Source organism: Mastigoproctus giganteus, chromosome 8 (genome assembly GCF_048544385.1).
Source record: "Mastigoproctus giganteus isolate SK-2022 chromosome 8, ASM4854438v1, whole genome shotgun sequence".
In the NCBI taxonomy this organism is placed as follows: domain Eukaryota; kingdom Metazoa; phylum Arthropoda; class Arachnida; order Uropygi; family Thelyphonidae; genus Mastigoproctus; species Mastigoproctus giganteus.
The window spans coordinates 185,887,385-185,907,498 of record NC_143582.1 but is presented as its reverse complement, the minus strand read 5'-3'; the positions used below and the strand labels follow the sequence as shown (position 1 = coordinate 185,907,498).

Here is a 20,114-nt window from a genome sequence, read left to right as displayed (position 1 = left end):
GTGTAAAATATTGAAAAAATATTGCATCAAAAGTTTGACAATATACACCTTGGGTCCTATGCCACTACTACTGGCTTAAGCCATCATCATTCCACTTTTTCAATTCTTCTAAATGAAATTTTTAAACAGTGAAAACTGACTGAGTATTAAGACATGTCGATCTGAAATTGTATATCAATAATTTCTGAATTTTTTTACATTGCTCACAGAGTAAACAAATGCTGACACCTGTCAGGTGCTGTGCCATCATTTTTGCAACTCTTCCTGATGAGTACTGTGATACATCATGAACACCAACATAACTACAGAGTTTCAAATTACACATTTGACTAAAGTCCTAGATTACTGCATTTTCACTCTTACAAGTTACATCAACATTTACAATTTGCCAATCTTCACTGTTAGATTTTTTATTGCTTTTGCAAAAATAAAGACAGGAAAAAAGAAAGAATATCTAATCTAGATGGACAGATATTAATTTTCAGGAAGTATGCAAAAGATACATTTCAAATTTGGTGTGCTTTGCAGTGTGCCAAATTTGAAATAAATTTTTTAAAAAAAATTGAGAATGGAAGTGAATAAAAGTAATATATATACTGTCCAGTCAAAACATTACCCCCCCCCCCCCCGTGGTTTAGCAATAAACTGTTCCCACCTGGTGGCATACGTGTTGTGGTGAGATTTTTGGTAAATATGGTACTGCATGTTCATGGCATGCAGTTTGTGTAAAGTACTTGATTGGAACACTTAGAAAAACATTGTCAGGTAGCAGTTGACAGGTGGCAGTTATTTTCTATTTATGCAAATATGTGGGCTGCTCACATAGTGCTGTAGTTAAAGTGTTCTCAGCATGCGCAGAACAGCAGTCGCCAGACCAATGGCAGGTGTCCACACCTCATCTGTGGTCATGGTGGAATGGCTGACCATGCTTATAGCCAACATTGCCTAAAGTTTGCACCTGAGTAGTGTTATTGGACAATTGATAACTGGATGAAAAGTTGCCTTTTTCGATGAATCATCTTTCCTACTATGCTGTATGGACAGTAGATGGAGGGTGCTGCAATAAACTGAGAATCACTAATGTTCTGATCCAACAGAAATAGGCAGCTGGTGGCAGTGTTTTGGTATGAGAGATGGTTTCCTGCGAATCTCTTGGAGCTCTCATACTCCTAGGGTTGGCGCCTATGTAGCCAGGGGCAGGAGCAGCACACACTTCTTGATTAGACCAGGGTTCAAGCCCATGACCACCGCATATCCCCGGAGCAATATGGCCTTAGTTGCTAATGCTCCTAAAAACCAAATAACAACAACATACTCCTAGGCCACGCTCTGAATGCCAAAAAACTACCTATCCATTGTGGCTGATCAAGTACACCCCTTCATAGTAGCTGTCTTTTCAAATGGCACAGGTGTGTTTCACAACAGAATAATGCACCCTGTTATGTTTCCAGTATTATTTGAGAGTGGTTTGCCAAACCTGAAAGTAACTTTCAGGCCAAGGTATCACCTGAAAGTAACTTTCAGGTGATACCTTGGCCGCCAGTTATGCCAGATATGAATCCCATAGAGTATCTCTTTGATTACATGGATCAATAGATTGGCATTCGTGTCCTTCACCACAGACTACTGCAGATCTGTGGGATGCAATCCTGGAAACATGGTACATCTCCTGCAATGTTCAGAGGCCTTATAGAGTCCATGTCTCTTCATGTGGTAGTGATACTGGCACCAAGAGGAGGACAACCACTATTAGGTAGGTGGTCACAATGTTTTGACTAAACTGTGTATATATATTATTTTCTAATTTTTCAAAATTAACACCTAATAAGTAGATATATATGCACATATGCATGTTTAAAGTTTTGTGCCCTTAATTGTCCTTTCAACTGGAAGAACAAACAAGACTAACAGATTCCTGCCTCTATTTTGTTTAAAAAGCACTTTTTTTAAAAAAAATTAAGTGATAATATTTTTTTAAAAAAAATTTCTTTAATATTTATTTTTTGTTAAAAATTAAAATTTACCATTGCAATTCATTAAGAAAAGGTGAAATATTAGTAAGTGTCCAAAAACACCCAAAAGTTTTTTACATAAATTAGTGTGTGGGGGGGGGGGTCACCTGTCAGGTGTGATTCCACAATTTGTGTAATACGACTTGTTATGGTCGGCAAATCTCAAAAATTTAAAAAATGGATCTAGCTTTTTTTGCTTGTCATTCCAGTGCATACTGATCTTGTTATGGTCGGCACATCTCAAAAATTAAAAAAATGGATCTAGCTTTTTTTGCTTGTCATTCCACTGCATACTGGAAATGCTTGTGGAATATTTTCATGATTTGCCAATCTTCACTGTTAGATTTTTTATTGCTTTTGAAAAAATAAAGACAGGAAAAAAGAAAGAATATCTAGTCTAGATGGACAGATATTAATTTTCAGGAAGTATGCAAAAGATACGTTTCAAATTTGGTGTGCTTTGCATTATTTAATTGGCAATGCCTCTTCTTTCTACACCATTATCAGGTACTCAGATTATATTTGAGAATAATCTGTTACTAAAAATTATTTCTATTTTCTTTGAAAGTTTGTTTTCCTGGAATATAGTTTAATTAAAGTGTGTGTTTAGTATGCAACCTCATCTTGTCAATGTTCATTGATCAGATGGACAAAAGTCTGCTAAAACCATTAATTCCATTATGTTATGTAAATTTAACATAAATTTAGTGTACAGAAAGTATAATTAGAGCAGAAAGGAGTTGAATAAAATATGATTGAATAAAGCCTTTGGCTCCTGATTTATTTCATTTTGATACCACTTAGTTATTCCTCAAAGATGTTCATTGTAATTATTTTACAATAATTTAAACACACGATGTACAGATGCCTTAGTTGCTTAGGAACTTAGCACACGTATGCACATTTTATTATATATTGTAACTATACTTTTGCTTTTATAAATATTTATTCCATTTTTAGAGCACACATTACCTAAACATTGTGAAGTTCTTGTGGTCCTGGATTTTGGGCTATAAAACCCATTTTTCCTGGGTTGTGGCCATCTGCATCTGGTCACCCTAGTCTAAGTTTAGTTCCTACCGGAGACTAGAAGAATTTTGTAAGACTCCCTCAATCAAGACTGCAGTTCACTCACTTAGTTTTGGGCATGAAGGTGTAAAGTCAAACACAATGTATAAATCAGTCTCCTTTGCATATTGTGTGGATGCAGTTGTACTTGTCATTGTGACCACAGTTTATTATAGAAAAATCATAGGTAACAAACAACATGGGAACATTGCAGTAAGAATCAAAGTAGTTGATGCACCAAGAAAACCTCCCAGAACAACAGCTGCCATCACATGAAATCCGCCTATCCCCGGAGCAATATGGCGTCAGTTGCTAATGCTCCTAAAAAAAAAACCAAATAACCAAAACCTTTACCTTGTCCTGATTAATTCAGTAAGATTGACCTGGTACAGTTGCATCCCCAGTCATAACAAAACTGGTTGCACAGCACTTGTGTCCGTGTTTATTTTTTTAATTTAGGAACAAAGAATTTTTTTTTATTTATTCTGCTTATAGCATATGAATGCTTGACCTTTCACTAAAGGTTTTCAATACTTAATCAAATGAAAAAATTGGAAATTTAAAAATGTTGTTTTACACATTATTTTCAATAAAATAAAACTTTTATTAATTAATGCTGAAATATATTATATTAGTTTCATGGATAGCTATGTTAATTTAAAGGATAGCCTTATATGCAAAAAAGAAAAATTCTCAGTTTAAGCTCTATGAATATTGGGTGGTTGCCTTTTGAAGGTTTTTTTTTTATCAGTTTACTAAATATATATAAATAATGGATATTATTAATATTTGTTTATTATGTTGATTGCACAGTATGTTGAAGTACTGCAGTGAAGTAAAAAGATTACTTTTATATATTAGTTAATTAACTGGTAATTAATCACAGAAACAGAAAAATTTAATTTAGAAAAGTCGACTGCATCTGAAATATAATGTGTATAACTTATTTGTAATCTTTGTGCTGTTTACTAATTCATAATAGTACATAGTACATATTTCAGTATATTCATAGAATTGGCATTTCTGTATTTTATTTTTATTAATAACAAGATACACAACAGGTATTGATTCAGCTAGTAAAATTAATTTCATTTTTTTTTTTTTTTTTTTGTTATTTTTCTTGTAACATGCTCTGCATATTGGTTGAATGAATGCAAGTCCTTTTCACCATAATAATTCAGTTTGTGCTTGATGTTTCGAACAAACTTCTTATTTCTCCTTGCATAAAACAATTAAGCAGTGACCTTTATGAAGTGGCAGTTTTTGGCCAGAAATGCTACTGTTACTATGCCATTGCTTAAGTTGCTTATTGATCCCATCTTTTGTCCACAATTTGACAAAAAGCACATGCTTGTTCTATAAAATTTAAATTATACAGCACAGGCTCACACATCAGTGATCAGAGACTGCTGCTTGTATAGTAGTGACTTTCCAGCTCTTTTTATAGGTTATGTGCTACACTACTTTTAATTATAATGATGTTTTTTCCTGGATTGTTTCTAAAAAACAAAAAAATCCATTATTTTATCCACATTAACTTTTTTACAGTCTGCAATAATACAAAATATGTTTGATAAATCGAGATACCTGTAAAAAGTATGTGAAAACAGTGCAACTTACAAGCTTAAAAATAATCATTAATTTTGTGGTTATGCATCATCTGTTAAAAGGATATCTAAACAGGAGTCATCAGTATTCACATATCATCTTACATAAAAACTTAAGTATATAAATGATATTAATGGCATACTTTTGTTCATTATAGCAAAAGTACATGCTTAGTGATAGCTGCATTTATATACCAAGTTTCAAATTTTCAACATTTCTGGGATTTTAATGTATTTATGAAATATATTTTGCACATAAATGAAATAGTATTTGGAATATATTACAAAAATAGACATTTCCTGGAGTGGTTATTGATCTTTGTGTTGCAATTATTTTTGTATTGAAGGGCCTACACAGTAATTTAGGTAAGACCTTAATTACAGAAATGACAATTCCTGGTACTCCCAGCATTTTCTTTTATCATCAGCAAGAGCCAAACACAGAAGTAAATTCCATAGGGTTGTTCTTTCACATGATCAGCTATATACCACTCTGACATGCACCAGGGATGAGTAAAACATGTGAAAAACTTGGAGGGAAGGCAAGGATTGCTAAGAAACAACTCCAGAATCAAGAGTTAGTAAACTTTGTATGACTTTTAATGTTATTTTTGCTTGACTGGTCTTTGCTAATATGCACAATTTTAAACTAGGTAATGACTGAAGGCACTGTCAGGTAGTGAAAGTTATAGCTGGGTACTGTTGGGAGATAAGGTAAGACTTGTGTCACAAGGCTTATCTCTCCAATGGACCTGCATACGGATTAAAAATATTATTTTACGGCACTGATTGTCAGAATGAAATTAGACTTTTCCATGATTATTCTACTCCGCATTCTACACACAAGTTACGAATTTACCAGAATTTGACCATCTGAGAATAATGGCACCTGTCCATCAAAGTCATTCTGTCCATTATTATTAAAAGTATTTATTATCAAAAATATTGTGTGTGCCTTATGCAGGTATAAATATTTTCTTGTGCAAAAAAAAAATATGGGGGCCTGGTTTTGAAGGTTTACCATTCCCCACCCCACCTCAAGCATAAAAGGTAAGTGGAACCTGTAGTATATTAGTACTGTATATAGGTTGAAAAGCAGATGCTTACTGGTTTTGGTTATGAATTTATGTAGTTCATAATTTGGAAGATTATTTCACAGAGCAAATAAGAATAAATAGATTCACGTGTTTGGACTGGTTTCAAATAAAGAGGAAGAAATTACATCTGCTGATTTGAAAGAACATTGCCCATGGAAATATTTATAAAATAGACAATATATCAGAAAATGAATGCTTGTGAGAGAAGTAGTGGTATGAGTTTAGAAGAGAAAGGTCAGGGGCAGCTTGTTGGTAGGCACTGCAGAACTGCAGCACTCCCAGCTTTTTAAATCTAAATATACAGTCAACGGAGTTATATGAAATTTTGTGAAGAATAATGCAACTCAATGAATATTTTTATTAATAGGTCCCACATATAGTATAATCATCCTCTTTTTCAACTTTGAAGTTTAACTGTAGGTGGAACTGTGCGCTACACAGTTCCACATTTTGGCCCCAGTAGTTGAGTCAAAGGAACTGCGGAGCAAGCAGTGCCAATTTCAACAGTGCACCAAACTTGAATGAAAAAGTTATTCTATATTCAACAAATAAAAACCGAAGAATGGATTTTATTTTTAAATAAAATTTAGAGGTTACCAAAGTCTGTTAATGTTAAATGTCCAGTTAATGTTTTGTAGTATTTTTAACTTGCTTATTATTATTATTATCATCTATGTCTACATGTCTTATAACCAAGGCAATTTAATGTAACTTTAAGAAGCAGCACTCCCATACATCAGGGTCACAAGCCACCATTGGAAAGGGTCATTAATTAACCTGACTACTTTGGTGTAGGTTCAAGGAGTTTGAGGTTCTTCCCTTCCCCAAGATTAGAAACAGCATTCCATAGTGGGGCTGATTTTCAATTTAGCAGCAGTTTAAAAGAAAAGTAACACTGTGAGAGTGAATGAGAAAGCCCACTTTTTTTTGATCAGAGAAAGTAATATTTGTGATAAGAAAGATTAAAAGTTCTTCCCAGTAAAGAAATGTAAATAAATCTGAGTTTTGTCAAAGATGAGCATGGATCCTGCAGATTCTTTTTTGTGGGAACAAAACAGGACTGTTAGAACTGGAGTTAATTTTCATTCCCCTCACTGAAGAATGAGCTTGACTGACATTTAAGGAACTAGCAGTGGGTATTCAAGAAGTCATGACTGTATGCAGACCAGAGTTATTGAACTGGAATGGAAAGTGAAGTGTGGATAGGATTTACAATGAGAGGATTGTTAATATGCAAGGGAAAAAAGAGTGGTAAAAAAAACAGAATATGAGAGGTCCTGCATTAATTCAGAAGTTAGACCCAGTCATCTTCCAACACACTTATTTTTGTGACTAAAACATGCAATGAATAGTCACAAAAGTAACTGGTTACCCAGTTGCAGGATCATAAGGCAGACCATAATATGGAAGATTACTTAGGCGACCTTTATTAAAAACTGATCAAATGTGTTAGCAGTGTCAGATTAAGGTATGGGCTGGCAGGGCCCTTGCCTGGAGCACCAAAAAATCTTTATGCCCAGGGTGCTGAAATACTTTGATCAAGCCCTGAGCAACATCGAGAGCAACTGTTAAGTTTTTTGAAACTTTCAGCGGAATTAATCCAAGGTGAGTAATGCAAGCCAAAATATTACTAATGAGTTGGCAGTGAATGGGGTCTCCCCCCCCCCCCCCAAATTTCTTTGGAGAGGTTTAGGGTAAATGCCCTGTTCCATGGATCTTTGGATGGCCATTTTACTTAAAAATTGGCTCTATACGGGCACTTCCATGCCCAGGAAAACACCAATGGAATGAGAGGGTAAAAAGGTGACACAGAACAGGAGTGTTAAGAAAGTTGGAAAGGGGGTCAGGATGTGGGAACTTCTTCGCATCAGAATTGTTTGGGATTGTTTTGCTCTTTTTATTGGAAAATCAAAGAAGGCAATGAGGAGAGAGAGGCTTACCGAGATCAATTCAAAAATTTGGGGAGGAGGGGGTGGGATAAGATGCTAAATTAGTCATAGAACTGTCAGAATATGACTGGTGGAAGTATTAATGGACAAATTTTGTAATTCCAAGCAATCAGAAACCGCAGCTACAGTTTAGGTCTTTAACTTTTAAAAATGAAGTTTCTATTTGTAAATGAGCTAATTACATGGTTTGATAGTTAAGTGGAACCATGATCAGTTGCACAGCTGACCTGTGAAACTGCATCTATTGTTAGTCGATTTGCATGTTGTAAGTCATGTACATGCAATCATATTAGAGCCATTGTATTTTTAAAGATGTGTTTGTGTGTAAGTGATGGAACAGAGAAATAATATTTAAATTTTGTTTAAAGTTAGAGAAAGTGTGATTGAGACCTACAAACTGGTAAGACAAGCAAGTGTATGGTAAAAACATCTGGTTTGCAGAATTTCAGGATGACCATGAGGAACTGGAAAATGATCAGTACTGTGGACATATATCATTCACATACTAGTTACAGCTGGCTACATTAAATGACTATTCAAGTATAAAAAAGAACAATTTCATATTAATAGAGAAAATGTTTTGTGTAATTCTGACCAATTTGGGAAAATGGAAGATCTGCACTGTTTGATTGATTGAATAAAGTTGCTCATACTTTAAACATGATCCCTTCTTGCTCTGTGTGGTTATAATAGGAGATGAATTATGGTGCTTTGAATACAGTCCATAAACAAAAGGAAAAAGCATGGGCGTGATCAACTGCTCTCCAAGATACAAAAAAAAAAGGTTGTTTTCAAAAATCAGATAAAAAGTGACAGTTACTTTCTTCAGTAGCAAGGGAATTTGTTCCAACAAGTAAAGCAGCAAATAAGTGCTCTACACAAGTTTTGGATCATTTGGTTAAAAGAATTTGCAAGGCTTTATTTTCAAGAAAAAGGGAGTGTTCCCCATCTTCCACGAAAACACTAGACTGCATTCAGTACTAATTAACAATGAGTTTTTGAAAAATGTAGGATTGTAATTAAACCACCCCACTTCCTCCTCCTTATTTCCCTGATTTATATGTCCCAGACAACTTGTTTCCAAAATTAAATCTATACTGAATGAATAATGATGATTTGACTGTGTAAAAGGACATTAAAATAATATGACAAATTGGTGGCAGTCAGTTTAAATACATTAAAAAATGTTTCCAACGGCTCTAAATATTCTCACAAGAATATACAGCTGCTCACAATAATTAGTTTTAAATATATTCAAAGCTTTCTAACATATAGTTTTCTTTAAATTTATCTTGTTGTAGAACCTAATTGTTAAACTTTGTATTTATTTATAAATATTTGTTTTAAATTGTTATTTTTAACAATTTGAAATGGGGATGGTGTGAAGTAATCTAGAGCAAGTGAATCTTAATAGAAAGAAGGATGCTATTAAACCTTGTGTAAATGTTAAGGGCAGTTATTTAGTTCTCTTGTAACTGTTCCAATAAATGTACTTAATGTTTTCACATAGTTTATAATTGTCTTTCTTCATATTATCATTTCTTAAACTAAATTAATCTTTGTAATGATCTGGCTGTGATTTATTAAAGCCAAATCAAATAATTTCAATGTATCTGAGCAATGGGGATAAGCTTCTTATGATGCAATCCAGTATGGGCATGACAGTGTCATTCTGCTTAACTTGTTGCACAGGCAATAATGCATCCTGTTATCGTAATCAAACCTAGTTTTTTAATGAGCAAACAGTTACTTGAGCTGAAAAGTATAGCAGTCCATATCATTGGGATTATATCTCAGTTACTCTAGGCGAGAGAATTACTATAGATGGCTCGAGGGAATTTTGCTAGCTGCCCTCGTCTCTTTCATTCCATACACCTTTCACCCACATAATTCGTGGTACCAGCTGCTTACAGAGGCAATGTGTTTCTTACACCAGCAATCTGGTGATGAGAAAGGGTAGGATTGTAGCATGGATGCATTGCAAACAACTAGTGAATGACTTTGACTCATAGAAATTCTCTGGACAATATGACTAGAACTGTCAGAAGTTTACAGATTTTTTGATGAAGGGATAGAAACGTCTTCCGGTTACAGAAATGTAATAACAGTACTCTATTATATATGTTATATTTTCTTTTATTTGTATGCCTTTCCTTAAAGTGTTTTTACTCATATATATCCTAACAAGGGGCCTATCGAGTTTTCTCCTTTAACAAGCAAATTGTTTTATTGTCTTCTGCATCTGCTTTTATGTTAGTACACATGATTTTTTTGTTACCTTTCTGAAACACAAAACTTCAGAAGGAATATAGGAAATCCTCATTTTTCATCATAGTTAAGTTCAAAGAACTGCAATGAACAACAAACACAATGAATTAAAGGGGCCAATCAACCTCCAATACATACTGATTTGCATATGAATTTATTGCACAAATGATATGTTAAAAAATAGAAAAAAAAATATTATTTATGTGCATAAAAACCACAGATGTTCTTTAGGATTACATTAATCATTTTACAAATAAATTATAAAAATATTACTAAACAAAATAAATTTACAGCTGAACCCTGTCCCGAATAATTCATGTTCTCAAGTTGCCAATTGCTTTTCTCTTTACTGTAAATAAACAAAAAAATCAACTTATTTCTCTGCAGGGACTCAGATGCTGCGACCTCATTTTTCTAGAAAGGACTGGTTTTTCAGTTTAACAGGAAATTGCATTTAAAACGATCAAACCATCTACGGCAAGCAATTAAAAGCTTCTTCATTTGCACTTTTGCCAAATTCTTTGTGTGAGAATTTACATAATTTTTTTTTTTATTAATTTCATTAATAACAGTATAAAAACATCTGAAGATTTTTTAAATCATTTTTTAAAATGATTTAAATAACTGCAAGTAAATTAAGCTTGCAGTGAAGTAGAAGAGAAATTGTGCGTTTATTGAGAAATCCTCAATAAATGCACAAAGCAAGCTGTGATTTAACAGATTACATAATGTGAGCTATCACAGCCCATGGTGTGCACATGACAGGTCATGAACAATAAGGACTTCCCATATTAATGAACAATGGTAAATGAACAATTGATATCTAGTTTGATTTTGAAACAATTAACAGTGTTTATTCAACATTTGCGAGTGATAACGTACAGGGTGGACCATTAGAGTATACTTTCCAGAAAACGTAAATTTACTGTAAATTTTAGTTTATCCTGTAGGTATAAACTAAAAGCTTCTCACAAATGCTGGTTAAGCACTGTTGACTGTTTCGGAGGGATGGGGGACTAACCACTTATGTATTTAACCACATTGAAGGTATATTGAAATTTTAAATGCTGTCCTTTAGCCTTCATGCATGAAGAATAGTACTTTTGGCACAGTTTTGCAAGCTTTTGGACATAATACATATTGATGAGATTTCCTGAAATAACTTCTTTTAAATCGCTGCACAGAAAAAAAGGGGGGGGGGAGGTGTATTAATCTTGGCCTGGTGTGTGTGTGTGGGTGGGAGGGGTGAATCTATTTCAAATCCACTTGTTTGGTAATTTTTCCTTTAGGATTAGGAGTTTTCTAATGTCTTCAACTTTTAAAAATGAAGTTTGGAATTGTAAATGAGCTAATTACATGGTTTGAGAGCTAATTGGAACCATGATCAGTTGCACAGTTCAGCTGTGCAACTGATCATGGATCAACAACATGCAAACGAATAACAATGGGATGCAGTTGCACAGATGAACTGTACAACTGCATCCCATTGTTAATCATTTGCACATTGTATGTCACAGGAGCACCATCCTGGATGAAAGAAAAAAGGTCTTTTCCTTCAATTTTAAGATAAGTACAATCTTTGTAACATTGATAAATAGCCTTTCCCCCCCCTACCTGTTGAAAAAACATATCAAACAATTGTTTTAGAACAAATTCTGGTCCACACAATTCTGGAGAGTGTCCCTAATATCCAAAACTGTAATTTAACATGTACACCTTGATCTTAAACTGCATCATCAAACCACTGTTTCATCTAGTGAAGCTCTGCCTGTAAATTCAGCTCTCTGATTTGTTTCAGTCTGATTAAATTAAATACACAATGCAGTTTTGGAATCTAAATCAGTTTTGGAATCTAAATTTGAATCTTAAAATTCTTCCTACTGAAGTTTTGGGTATTTTCAACTCACTTTGAAAATCTTGTGGATTTCTTCAGCTTCTAGGGTGAATATTAACACCTCCTGTCAGCTCAAAACAGTTAATTATTTGGTAGATGCATGCTTTGAGGGAAATGGAGAATCAACTTGCTTAAACCATTATCTTCAAATGTCACCATACTTGAATATTTGGTAAATAACAAGACTGTACATGCAGCCACCTGTGAAACAAAAAGCGCAGCTGTTGACTTTGAACCTTTCCCTAGTTGTCTATGAAGTTGCTTTCCAACGCACTTATTTGCTTTGTGGTGAGACTGGTTTTTGTTACCTTTTGTTTTTGTAGTTTGCTGGAAAAATGACAGAATCAAAGAACAAATCAATCTCAAATTTTTAACAAAACTAAAGAAAATGCCAAATGCAATTATGAGTTCTTACGTCAAGTTTATGTGGAAGATAATGATGTCAAGAGATTGTGTGCTTCAGTTCTGCATCCCTTGTATCTGAGTGACACCACGTTTCTGATATCTCAGCAATGTCTGCATTTGGTGTTTTGACCAGCAATTCAAAATCATCAAATTTATTTGCTGTACTCCTAGCATTGGTGTACATTTAAGTATAATGTGCACGTTTTTACTCTTTGTTACCCTAACACATCCCTTACTTGTACCATGATGTCTTCCAGCAGTCCTTGAAATCCCCATCACCTTGCTTTCCAGGCTACTGCTCATTCTAATTGAAGCAGTGCAAAACTCACTTTCACCTCTGCCTGCGACTATTGTTAATCTATGAATCTGAATATACCCCCAAGCTGGCAGTTTTCCGACCTACCTAACTCTGCCTTGATAGCATCAGCAAATATTCTTGCAACATTTCTATTTAAGTGTATCCCATTCCTGTATAAGCAGGCACTCCCATTAACGAGCAGAGACCATCTGAGAAACAAACAAACCCTAGAATAGAAACTCTGGCCATTCATCAGGAATAAGGTTCTAACAGAAAAATTCTGGAGCCAATGACTCTAAATACTGAAGACTTCTTAGTATGTGTGAAATAAGCAATTGGAAGAGTAACTTCTGACAAGCTGGAAAGTTTACGCAAGCATCCCCTGTGGCATTTGTGCAAGAGAATACCCTACACACCAAAGTCTTCCTGGGAAGGAAAAAAAAAAAAAAAAAACGAAGAAGGCACTTTTGAGAAGATTCAGCAGTGGAAAGTAATTTTAGTTATAGTATCCTTGGTGGAACAGTCTTACTCTAAGGTAGTGCCAGGGTCAATAGCCAGGTAAGTGCCCCAGAGATGCCCAATCTGAAAGATTGATCAGTTCAAGCAGCTGGCCTATATAAGCTCAGTGTTGACACTCTCACTCAGGGTAACTCAGAAATTTTTTTTTGCTGGTGCAACAAAACCCTCAGGCTTCTTTGCATCATATAGCTAATAATAAGACTGTCTGGAGTCAAGCTCCAAAATTCAGTACGTCCTCACCCTCAATCAAATGAAGACTACATTTTCCTTTTTTTTTTTTAAGTAATCTTGACTGCAGTTCTTGTAGTGGTGAGGAGAAGCTAAGTAGTGTTGTAGTGTTGGTTGTGTAATTGTCACTGACTTTAGGGGTTCAACTTCCATACCGTGACAATTCAAAACATTGTATGATATCCTCCCCCTCCCAGGTGAAGGTGAGGTTATCTACCTAATAAACAATGTGACTGCATCCTTCAGGACTCCACGATTACCTACTGATCTTTTATTTTCCACCAGCCTCAGTGTAGTATGTGACAATGATACATTAATCTGGGACTACTGCTGCCCCATATGCTGTATCTCACATTTACCAATGTGAAACATCATTTGGCACTTACTCTCTTAGTTGGTATAAAATGCCTAGTAGCTTCTACAATTACTTCCCTAAATGCTTTGCATTTAGAATTTGCTGTTGATAACATCATCAGTTAGTTCCACTGTATAGAATTTAATTGTCTGAGATCACTGTAATTACCTTCATGAAAGGCAAAGCCCTTCCCTTTGTCCTTGACAGTAGTTACATCTCTAAGTAAAGTGGTTTTATCTGCATATTCTTAATACAAGAAGAATCACTGCTAATAATCAGGTCAAGTATTGTTCTCTCTTGTTGCCTCTCTAGCATGCTGATGTAGAAAGCAGTCATCCAATAAATTCACAAACTTCTTCCTAATGTGTTAGTGACCAACCCACAAGTTCCAGTCAATATCTGTAAAGTTAAAATCCCCTAATTATATTAAGCTTTGTCTATCTATACAAATGTCCATTATAATCATCACAGTCATTAGGCCTATAACATTCCTACCATCATTTTTTGTTTTCCCAGTGATTATGTCACACCAAACTGACTCAAAATTGCACTGGCCATCCATGTTAACTGGATGCATAACCTCTCCTGTTCTTTCTGTACACATTGTACTCCCCATATTCAAATTCTATATCCCCTATATCTAAGTGACACCGTGTCTGATATTCCTATAGTGTCCACATTTCATGTATGCCACCTACCTAAAAATATTTTAACCAGTACTTGAAATTTATTTACTATGCTCCTAGCATTAGTATACATGCAGCAGTTTTTACTTCTAGTAAACCTTGCACAGCCCATGTATTTGCTTGCTCCACAAGAACCCCCCACCCCCAGCAATCTTTAAAATCCCCAATGTCTTGTTTTCCAGACTGCTGCATGTTCCAGTAGAAGCAGTGCAAGAATCACACCTCTGTGTGCAACTGCTGTTAAACTATTAGTCTGTTCCCCTGCCCCAAGCTACGATTTTATATATAGAGGGTTATTCAATTAAAATGCTACCCAGTTTGCAATACAATACAATTTTATTAAAAACAAATAATTTAAAGCTGTTATAGTGTGTGTGCTGGGAATATCCACCTTGCTCGTGTATACGTACATTCACTCTTTTCAGTGTGTGTAACTCTGCAGAATGCAATCATCAGCAGTAAAATGCAGTTCTCATTGTTATGGAATGCTATTACTGAATGTCTCTTTGCATTGCAAAAATGATTTGGAAGCAAAATACACACACACATTCTTCTCAGAAAAATCTCACTACACACAATGCTAATAAACTGCAGTCCCAATGAAACTGCCTTCTTTGATCTATCTAAAAAATCTTCATATCCAGTGATATGTCCTTTCCTGTCAGCTTTAGAAATAAAAAAAATGGAAGACTTTAAACTGAAATCCAGGTTTTGCTGGAGCACTGTCCAAATAGCATTTCCAGACTTGACTTATGGATTAATAATTAATTGATGCATGTTGCATTTTGTAGCATACAGGTAAATTGCTCCTGTCATTGTATTTTAAGTTTATTAGTTTATTGCTTTATTTGTTTATTTAAATTTATATTTTTAATTCTTATGAATTACACAATACTGTATAATACAAAATCTTTATATTTTACAACCTGGTTTAAAGTGACTACTGCACACCATGCCCACTTACATGAATGAATGAATAAACAGTCACTGTTCAACAAATTGAAAGTAACCTAATCTTCTTTCACAAGCAGATTCCAGAAGAAGAGCATTGGCACTAGTAGAGGCATACGATGCAAGAAAGCAAGCTTATGCTATCAGCCAAAAAAAAAAAAAAAAAACCCTCCCATTTCACCCCTCCAATCGTTCCATATGCCTGTCCAACTCAGTCTTAAATTTATTTAGGCTATCAACTTCCACAACAAAAGATGGAAGTCTGTTCCACCAATCAACTACCTGCTGGCTAAAGGCAAATTTCCGCACATCTGTTCGAAGAGGGGAAAGGGGGCAGAAACACTGGTTACCAGTAACAATAGTAGCATATTAAACTGTATCAAAGTTATTAATGCTATAAAGGGTTCTTTTGAGGACTATACTAAGAACAAGACTGATTAGCTGCATTTAGTTAGTTTCATGAGTGAATTTTCTTCTTTTAACTGTAAATTATAAATAAAAATTTCATTGAGTTATTCCAGTTTTCCTAACCTAACCGGATGTAAAAATGTTAAGATATGCTAGGTTAATGAAAGTAAAGAGTGAGGACAAAAGTATTGGATGCTGCCCATTTATTGCTAAAAAAAATCTTCTCCATAATTCTTTTATCGTCAGTACGTATACTAATCACAGCTGACAGCTAGGCATCTCCCATTCTAGGCTTGTAACAAGGGTGCCACTATGAAAAGCTTAGTAGTAATCTCGTGTGATTTTATCTGTCACTGGTTTTGACTAATCATGATTGGCAGTTGGGCATCTTAAGATGGGAGATGATCAAGAACATGATACACTTTGCTGGGAATCCCACTCTTGCCAAAAAAAAAAAATAAATAACAATGATAAAGAAAAACTGAATAGTCTATCACAATAAGGGTCCACGATTCTGAATTTATCGAAGGAATTGTTTGCTGATGAGTTTTCACTTGATTCTTATTTTTCCTAATCTAACTTTTCTTAATGAAACTTGTCTGGTTAGTTTTAAGAAAATGGGGATAAGTTAATAAAATTTTTATTTCTGATTTGCAGTAAAAAGAAGGCAGTGCACTTGTGAAACTCTCAGACATAGCAGCAAACTGCCATTAATCACAGTTTGCCATGCCTGTCATGTTATCGATAAAAAATGCTGGTGAGTGATGTGTTTTGTGTCGTATAGGACATTAAAAGTTAAATCTTTATTGCAACAATCAAATACAGTAAACTCCTTAAAGCACTTCTGAAGGGACCATCCCTACCTGAGTACTGTAAGCATGGACCCCCCCCCCCTCCACAGGATTGAAAATAGGACCAAAAAATAAGGGTATTAAAACTGAGATAGCATTATAAGTGGTAATGTTATAACCGGAGTTTACTGTATATAAACATACCAGTATAGTTAAAAAAATAGTTGCAACTTAGGTTAAACATGAACAGAACCACCTTAATGTCAGCTTTTGTTCATTAAATGTATTGTTAAATTTAGTGAGGCAGAAACTGAAGAAAAAAAAAAACTTGACTAAAAGGTAGAAGGCATGTATAATTCTCTAGAAAAATTTCAACTAAATCTGATGCAGTGTCTGTTATTATAATTACGTTAGCAACACGTTGCTGACCAGTGGTTTGCATAACAAATAGATAACCCTATTATATAAATTGATACTTCTAATAGTGTGTTAAGTCTGAAATCTGTATTCACTTGTTTAGTTATATATTATCTGTTGACTGTTTTATGCCTCCCGTGATAAATTATGAAGGGTTTATTTGAGGAGTCTAATATTGTTACTTTTCCAAATAGTCCCCTTTGGGGTCTATACACTTTTGCCACTGATGCTGCAATGCATTGATTCCAGCTGCAAAGAAAGTTTTCTCTTGGTCCTTAAGCAATGAAACTACAGTCAGTGGGAAAATGGATGCCAGCCAGGTATTTTTTTTTTTTTTTTAATTAGGAAATAGGTGAAAGTCCATGGTACTAGATGTAATGAATATGGGTGTTGGTCCAAGAGGAGTTCAAAGCTGCACTCATGCAGTGCAGCTATAACAATGACTTGTGAGCAGACATTGTCCTGGTGGAACAAGACTCCTTTGCTGAGTTTTCCTTTGTATTTGTGTTTGATGCTTTGGGGCAAATGCCTCACAAAGTCTGTGTAATATGCTTCTGTGGTTGCCTGGCCTTTCTAAAAGTAATCCATCAGCATCTCAAAAAACTCATGGCATCACCTTGCCAGCATTGACTTGACTTTCTTTGGGAAGGAGAGAAGAGCTGTGTTTCCACTGTTTGGACTGCTCCTTTGCCTCTGGCTGAAAATGACAGGAACATGTGTCATCTGTGGTCACAAACTTTACAAGGAAATTTACTTGACCTGCTCGAAACTGATGTAAATGTTCACTCAATTTGAACAAGTGTTGTGCATTATTGATCCGCCCTCAACTTTGGGACCCCATTATGCTGACAGCTTTTTCATATGGTATACACGTCCAGATGAGATGCCCAAGATGCTGGAAATGTAGTAACTGCCACTCGTCGATCGCTCATTGCCAGATCATGGACACTGCAGGTCAACCTCCCAGCTCTTCCTCTCTTATTTAAATTCTGCTGCCCACTCCTTAACCATGGAATAGGAAGGGGCATCCTCCCCAATGTTGTAACCATATTCTCATGAATTGCCTTTTGCATTAGTCCCTTTTTTTCCCCCCAAATACTGGATGACTGTATGGTGACTGATTTTTGTCCATCTTTCCTCATTCACACAACTTAGTTAACTTCAGAACCTGTAATTTAAAAAAATACATTACTGAAGCTGCGTTAAACTTGGTGGGTTACTATTTGAAGCGTTTTACATTAAGTGCAGAAACTTAATAATGTGCCACTACCCTTTCATACTCAAGCCATGAACATCAATTCCTCCCTACCATAATGTAGTAAAGTAAGGAAGGAATGTTTTTACTATTTAATGCCATAAAATATTTTTTTATCACATTATATGATGAACATTTATTAACTCTTGAGGAGAGAGTTAGTAATTCAGTTCAATTCAATTCAGTTTAATTCAATAAGTACATATTAGCTTACTGTTTAAAATTATAATTCATTTTCTAGGTGTATAAGCATGCCAAACGTCTCAGTTATGGTGAACACGACATTTCTGCTGTTTATGTTCGAGCCCGATTCTGACAATGGACACTGAAATTTCTCACAAACCATTACGCATCCATTAATGAATGTATGGATATTCAATGAGATGCCATATGAAAGACTACTCCTAACTACATGAGAAAAGTTGGAGGGGAAAAAAATGACAAGTGGACTCATTGTGTTGTGCAAAAGATGCATATTTAGGAGTGTGCTGAATTTTGTAACAGTTTGCTTCTAATAACTTTACAGAAGCAGATTATTTTCCATTCTGTATGTGTTTGCAAGCACAAATGAGTTGGTCTCACTAAGCATGTTTGGTAGGAAAAGTAAAGAAAATTAGTCCAGAAGAAGGGGGAACCCAAAATTGCTGTCCAACCCTTGTATAACGTTGCCGAGATTAAACAGAATTCCACTTAAAGAAGCTACTGAAAGGACACTTAACATATGAAGAATGAGATTTCAACCATGTTGCATTAAGAGATCAAATTACTTTGCATAGTGACAACATTATTTTCCAAATCAAGTCATGTTGTCCCATCTTCTGCTATAATTATGGTTATAATTTCATGCATAATGTTGATATCACAACTGTTACTTTACAACAAAAAAATAAAATAATTAAAGACAGAGATATTACTTCTAATGCTTTTGAATTCAAACTTTTAAAAAGTGTAATCAAAGGAATTTTTTTAAAAGATTTCTGTCTTTGCCTTTTCTACAGTATCTGCTGGTTCTGTTACTTTTAAGAATTATGTTAATAAGATAATATATTCTGCAGGTTTTTTCAAAATAAGTGATTCCTGGCCAGCTCTCACATGCCCCTTAAACTAGATTTATTATATATTTAAATACAAAACTTTTTTCGGCCTGTTTTTACCTTTAAGACTTAGTATAAAAAATGTGCAACATGGTACCTTGTAAAATAAAGTATGTTTGTGATTTTGTGTATCAGTGAATTGACCACCTCATGCTATTTTTGATCATCATCATCACCATCATAATCATCATCATCATGATGCTCCTAAAGCAATTTTTTATCAGTTTTTATTAGTCATTTAAATAATTTCAGTCATACCTGCATTATATCAGGATCTGTCAAATTTTGTAAAAAAAAAAAGGGGGTGGGATGAAAACAATTTCCCATAGCTTTGGAAGACACCTGCTGTTTTTCTTGATATAGTTATTGCAGAGTGCTTCCATAATGTAATATTACAAAATTGCTTATAGAATAGATAAAATATTTGTTAATAAAAGACATTGGCATATAAACTTTTAATGATGTGCAATATGATTCTTGTAATTCTTAATAAAACCAAAATATTAAATATCATGGTGATGACTTATCTGTGATGCCAACTTTTGTAATAAATTTTGCTATTATAAAATGAAGAAGAAATGAAGTTGAAAGGTAATGAATTCAAGATAACTGCAAGTTTCAATTTTACTGTTTTAGTTATGAATGTAGAAAGACATTTTGAGAACCTCTAAAAAAAAATGTTTTGCAGTGTTATTAGGTATACTTTTTTGTTTGTTTTGATTATATTAAAACAATAAATGATCAATGACCATAGTTATTAAAAACAATGCTGAAATTCAATTTTCTTTATATGAAATTGACATAAGGTCATT

At 34.5% G+C, this 20,114-nt stretch overlaps 1 protein-coding gene across 1 annotated transcript in view; it reads left to right on the top strand.

The window, feature by feature from the left end:
- Ndf (Nucleosome-destabilizing factor) overlaps positions 1 to 19,736 on the top strand; it is a 259,722-nt gene extending 239,986 nt beyond the window's left edge. Inside the window, exon 13 of the mRNA XM_090379090.1 lies at positions 18,450 to 19,736. Coding sequence (XP_090235216.1) covers positions 18,450 to 18,524 — 75 coding nt within the window. The 3' untranslated portion in view covers positions 18,525 to 19,736. The remainder of the gene's footprint in view (positions 1 to 18,449) is intronic.
- The last annotated feature ends 378 nt before the right edge of the window (positions 19,737 to 20,114 follow it).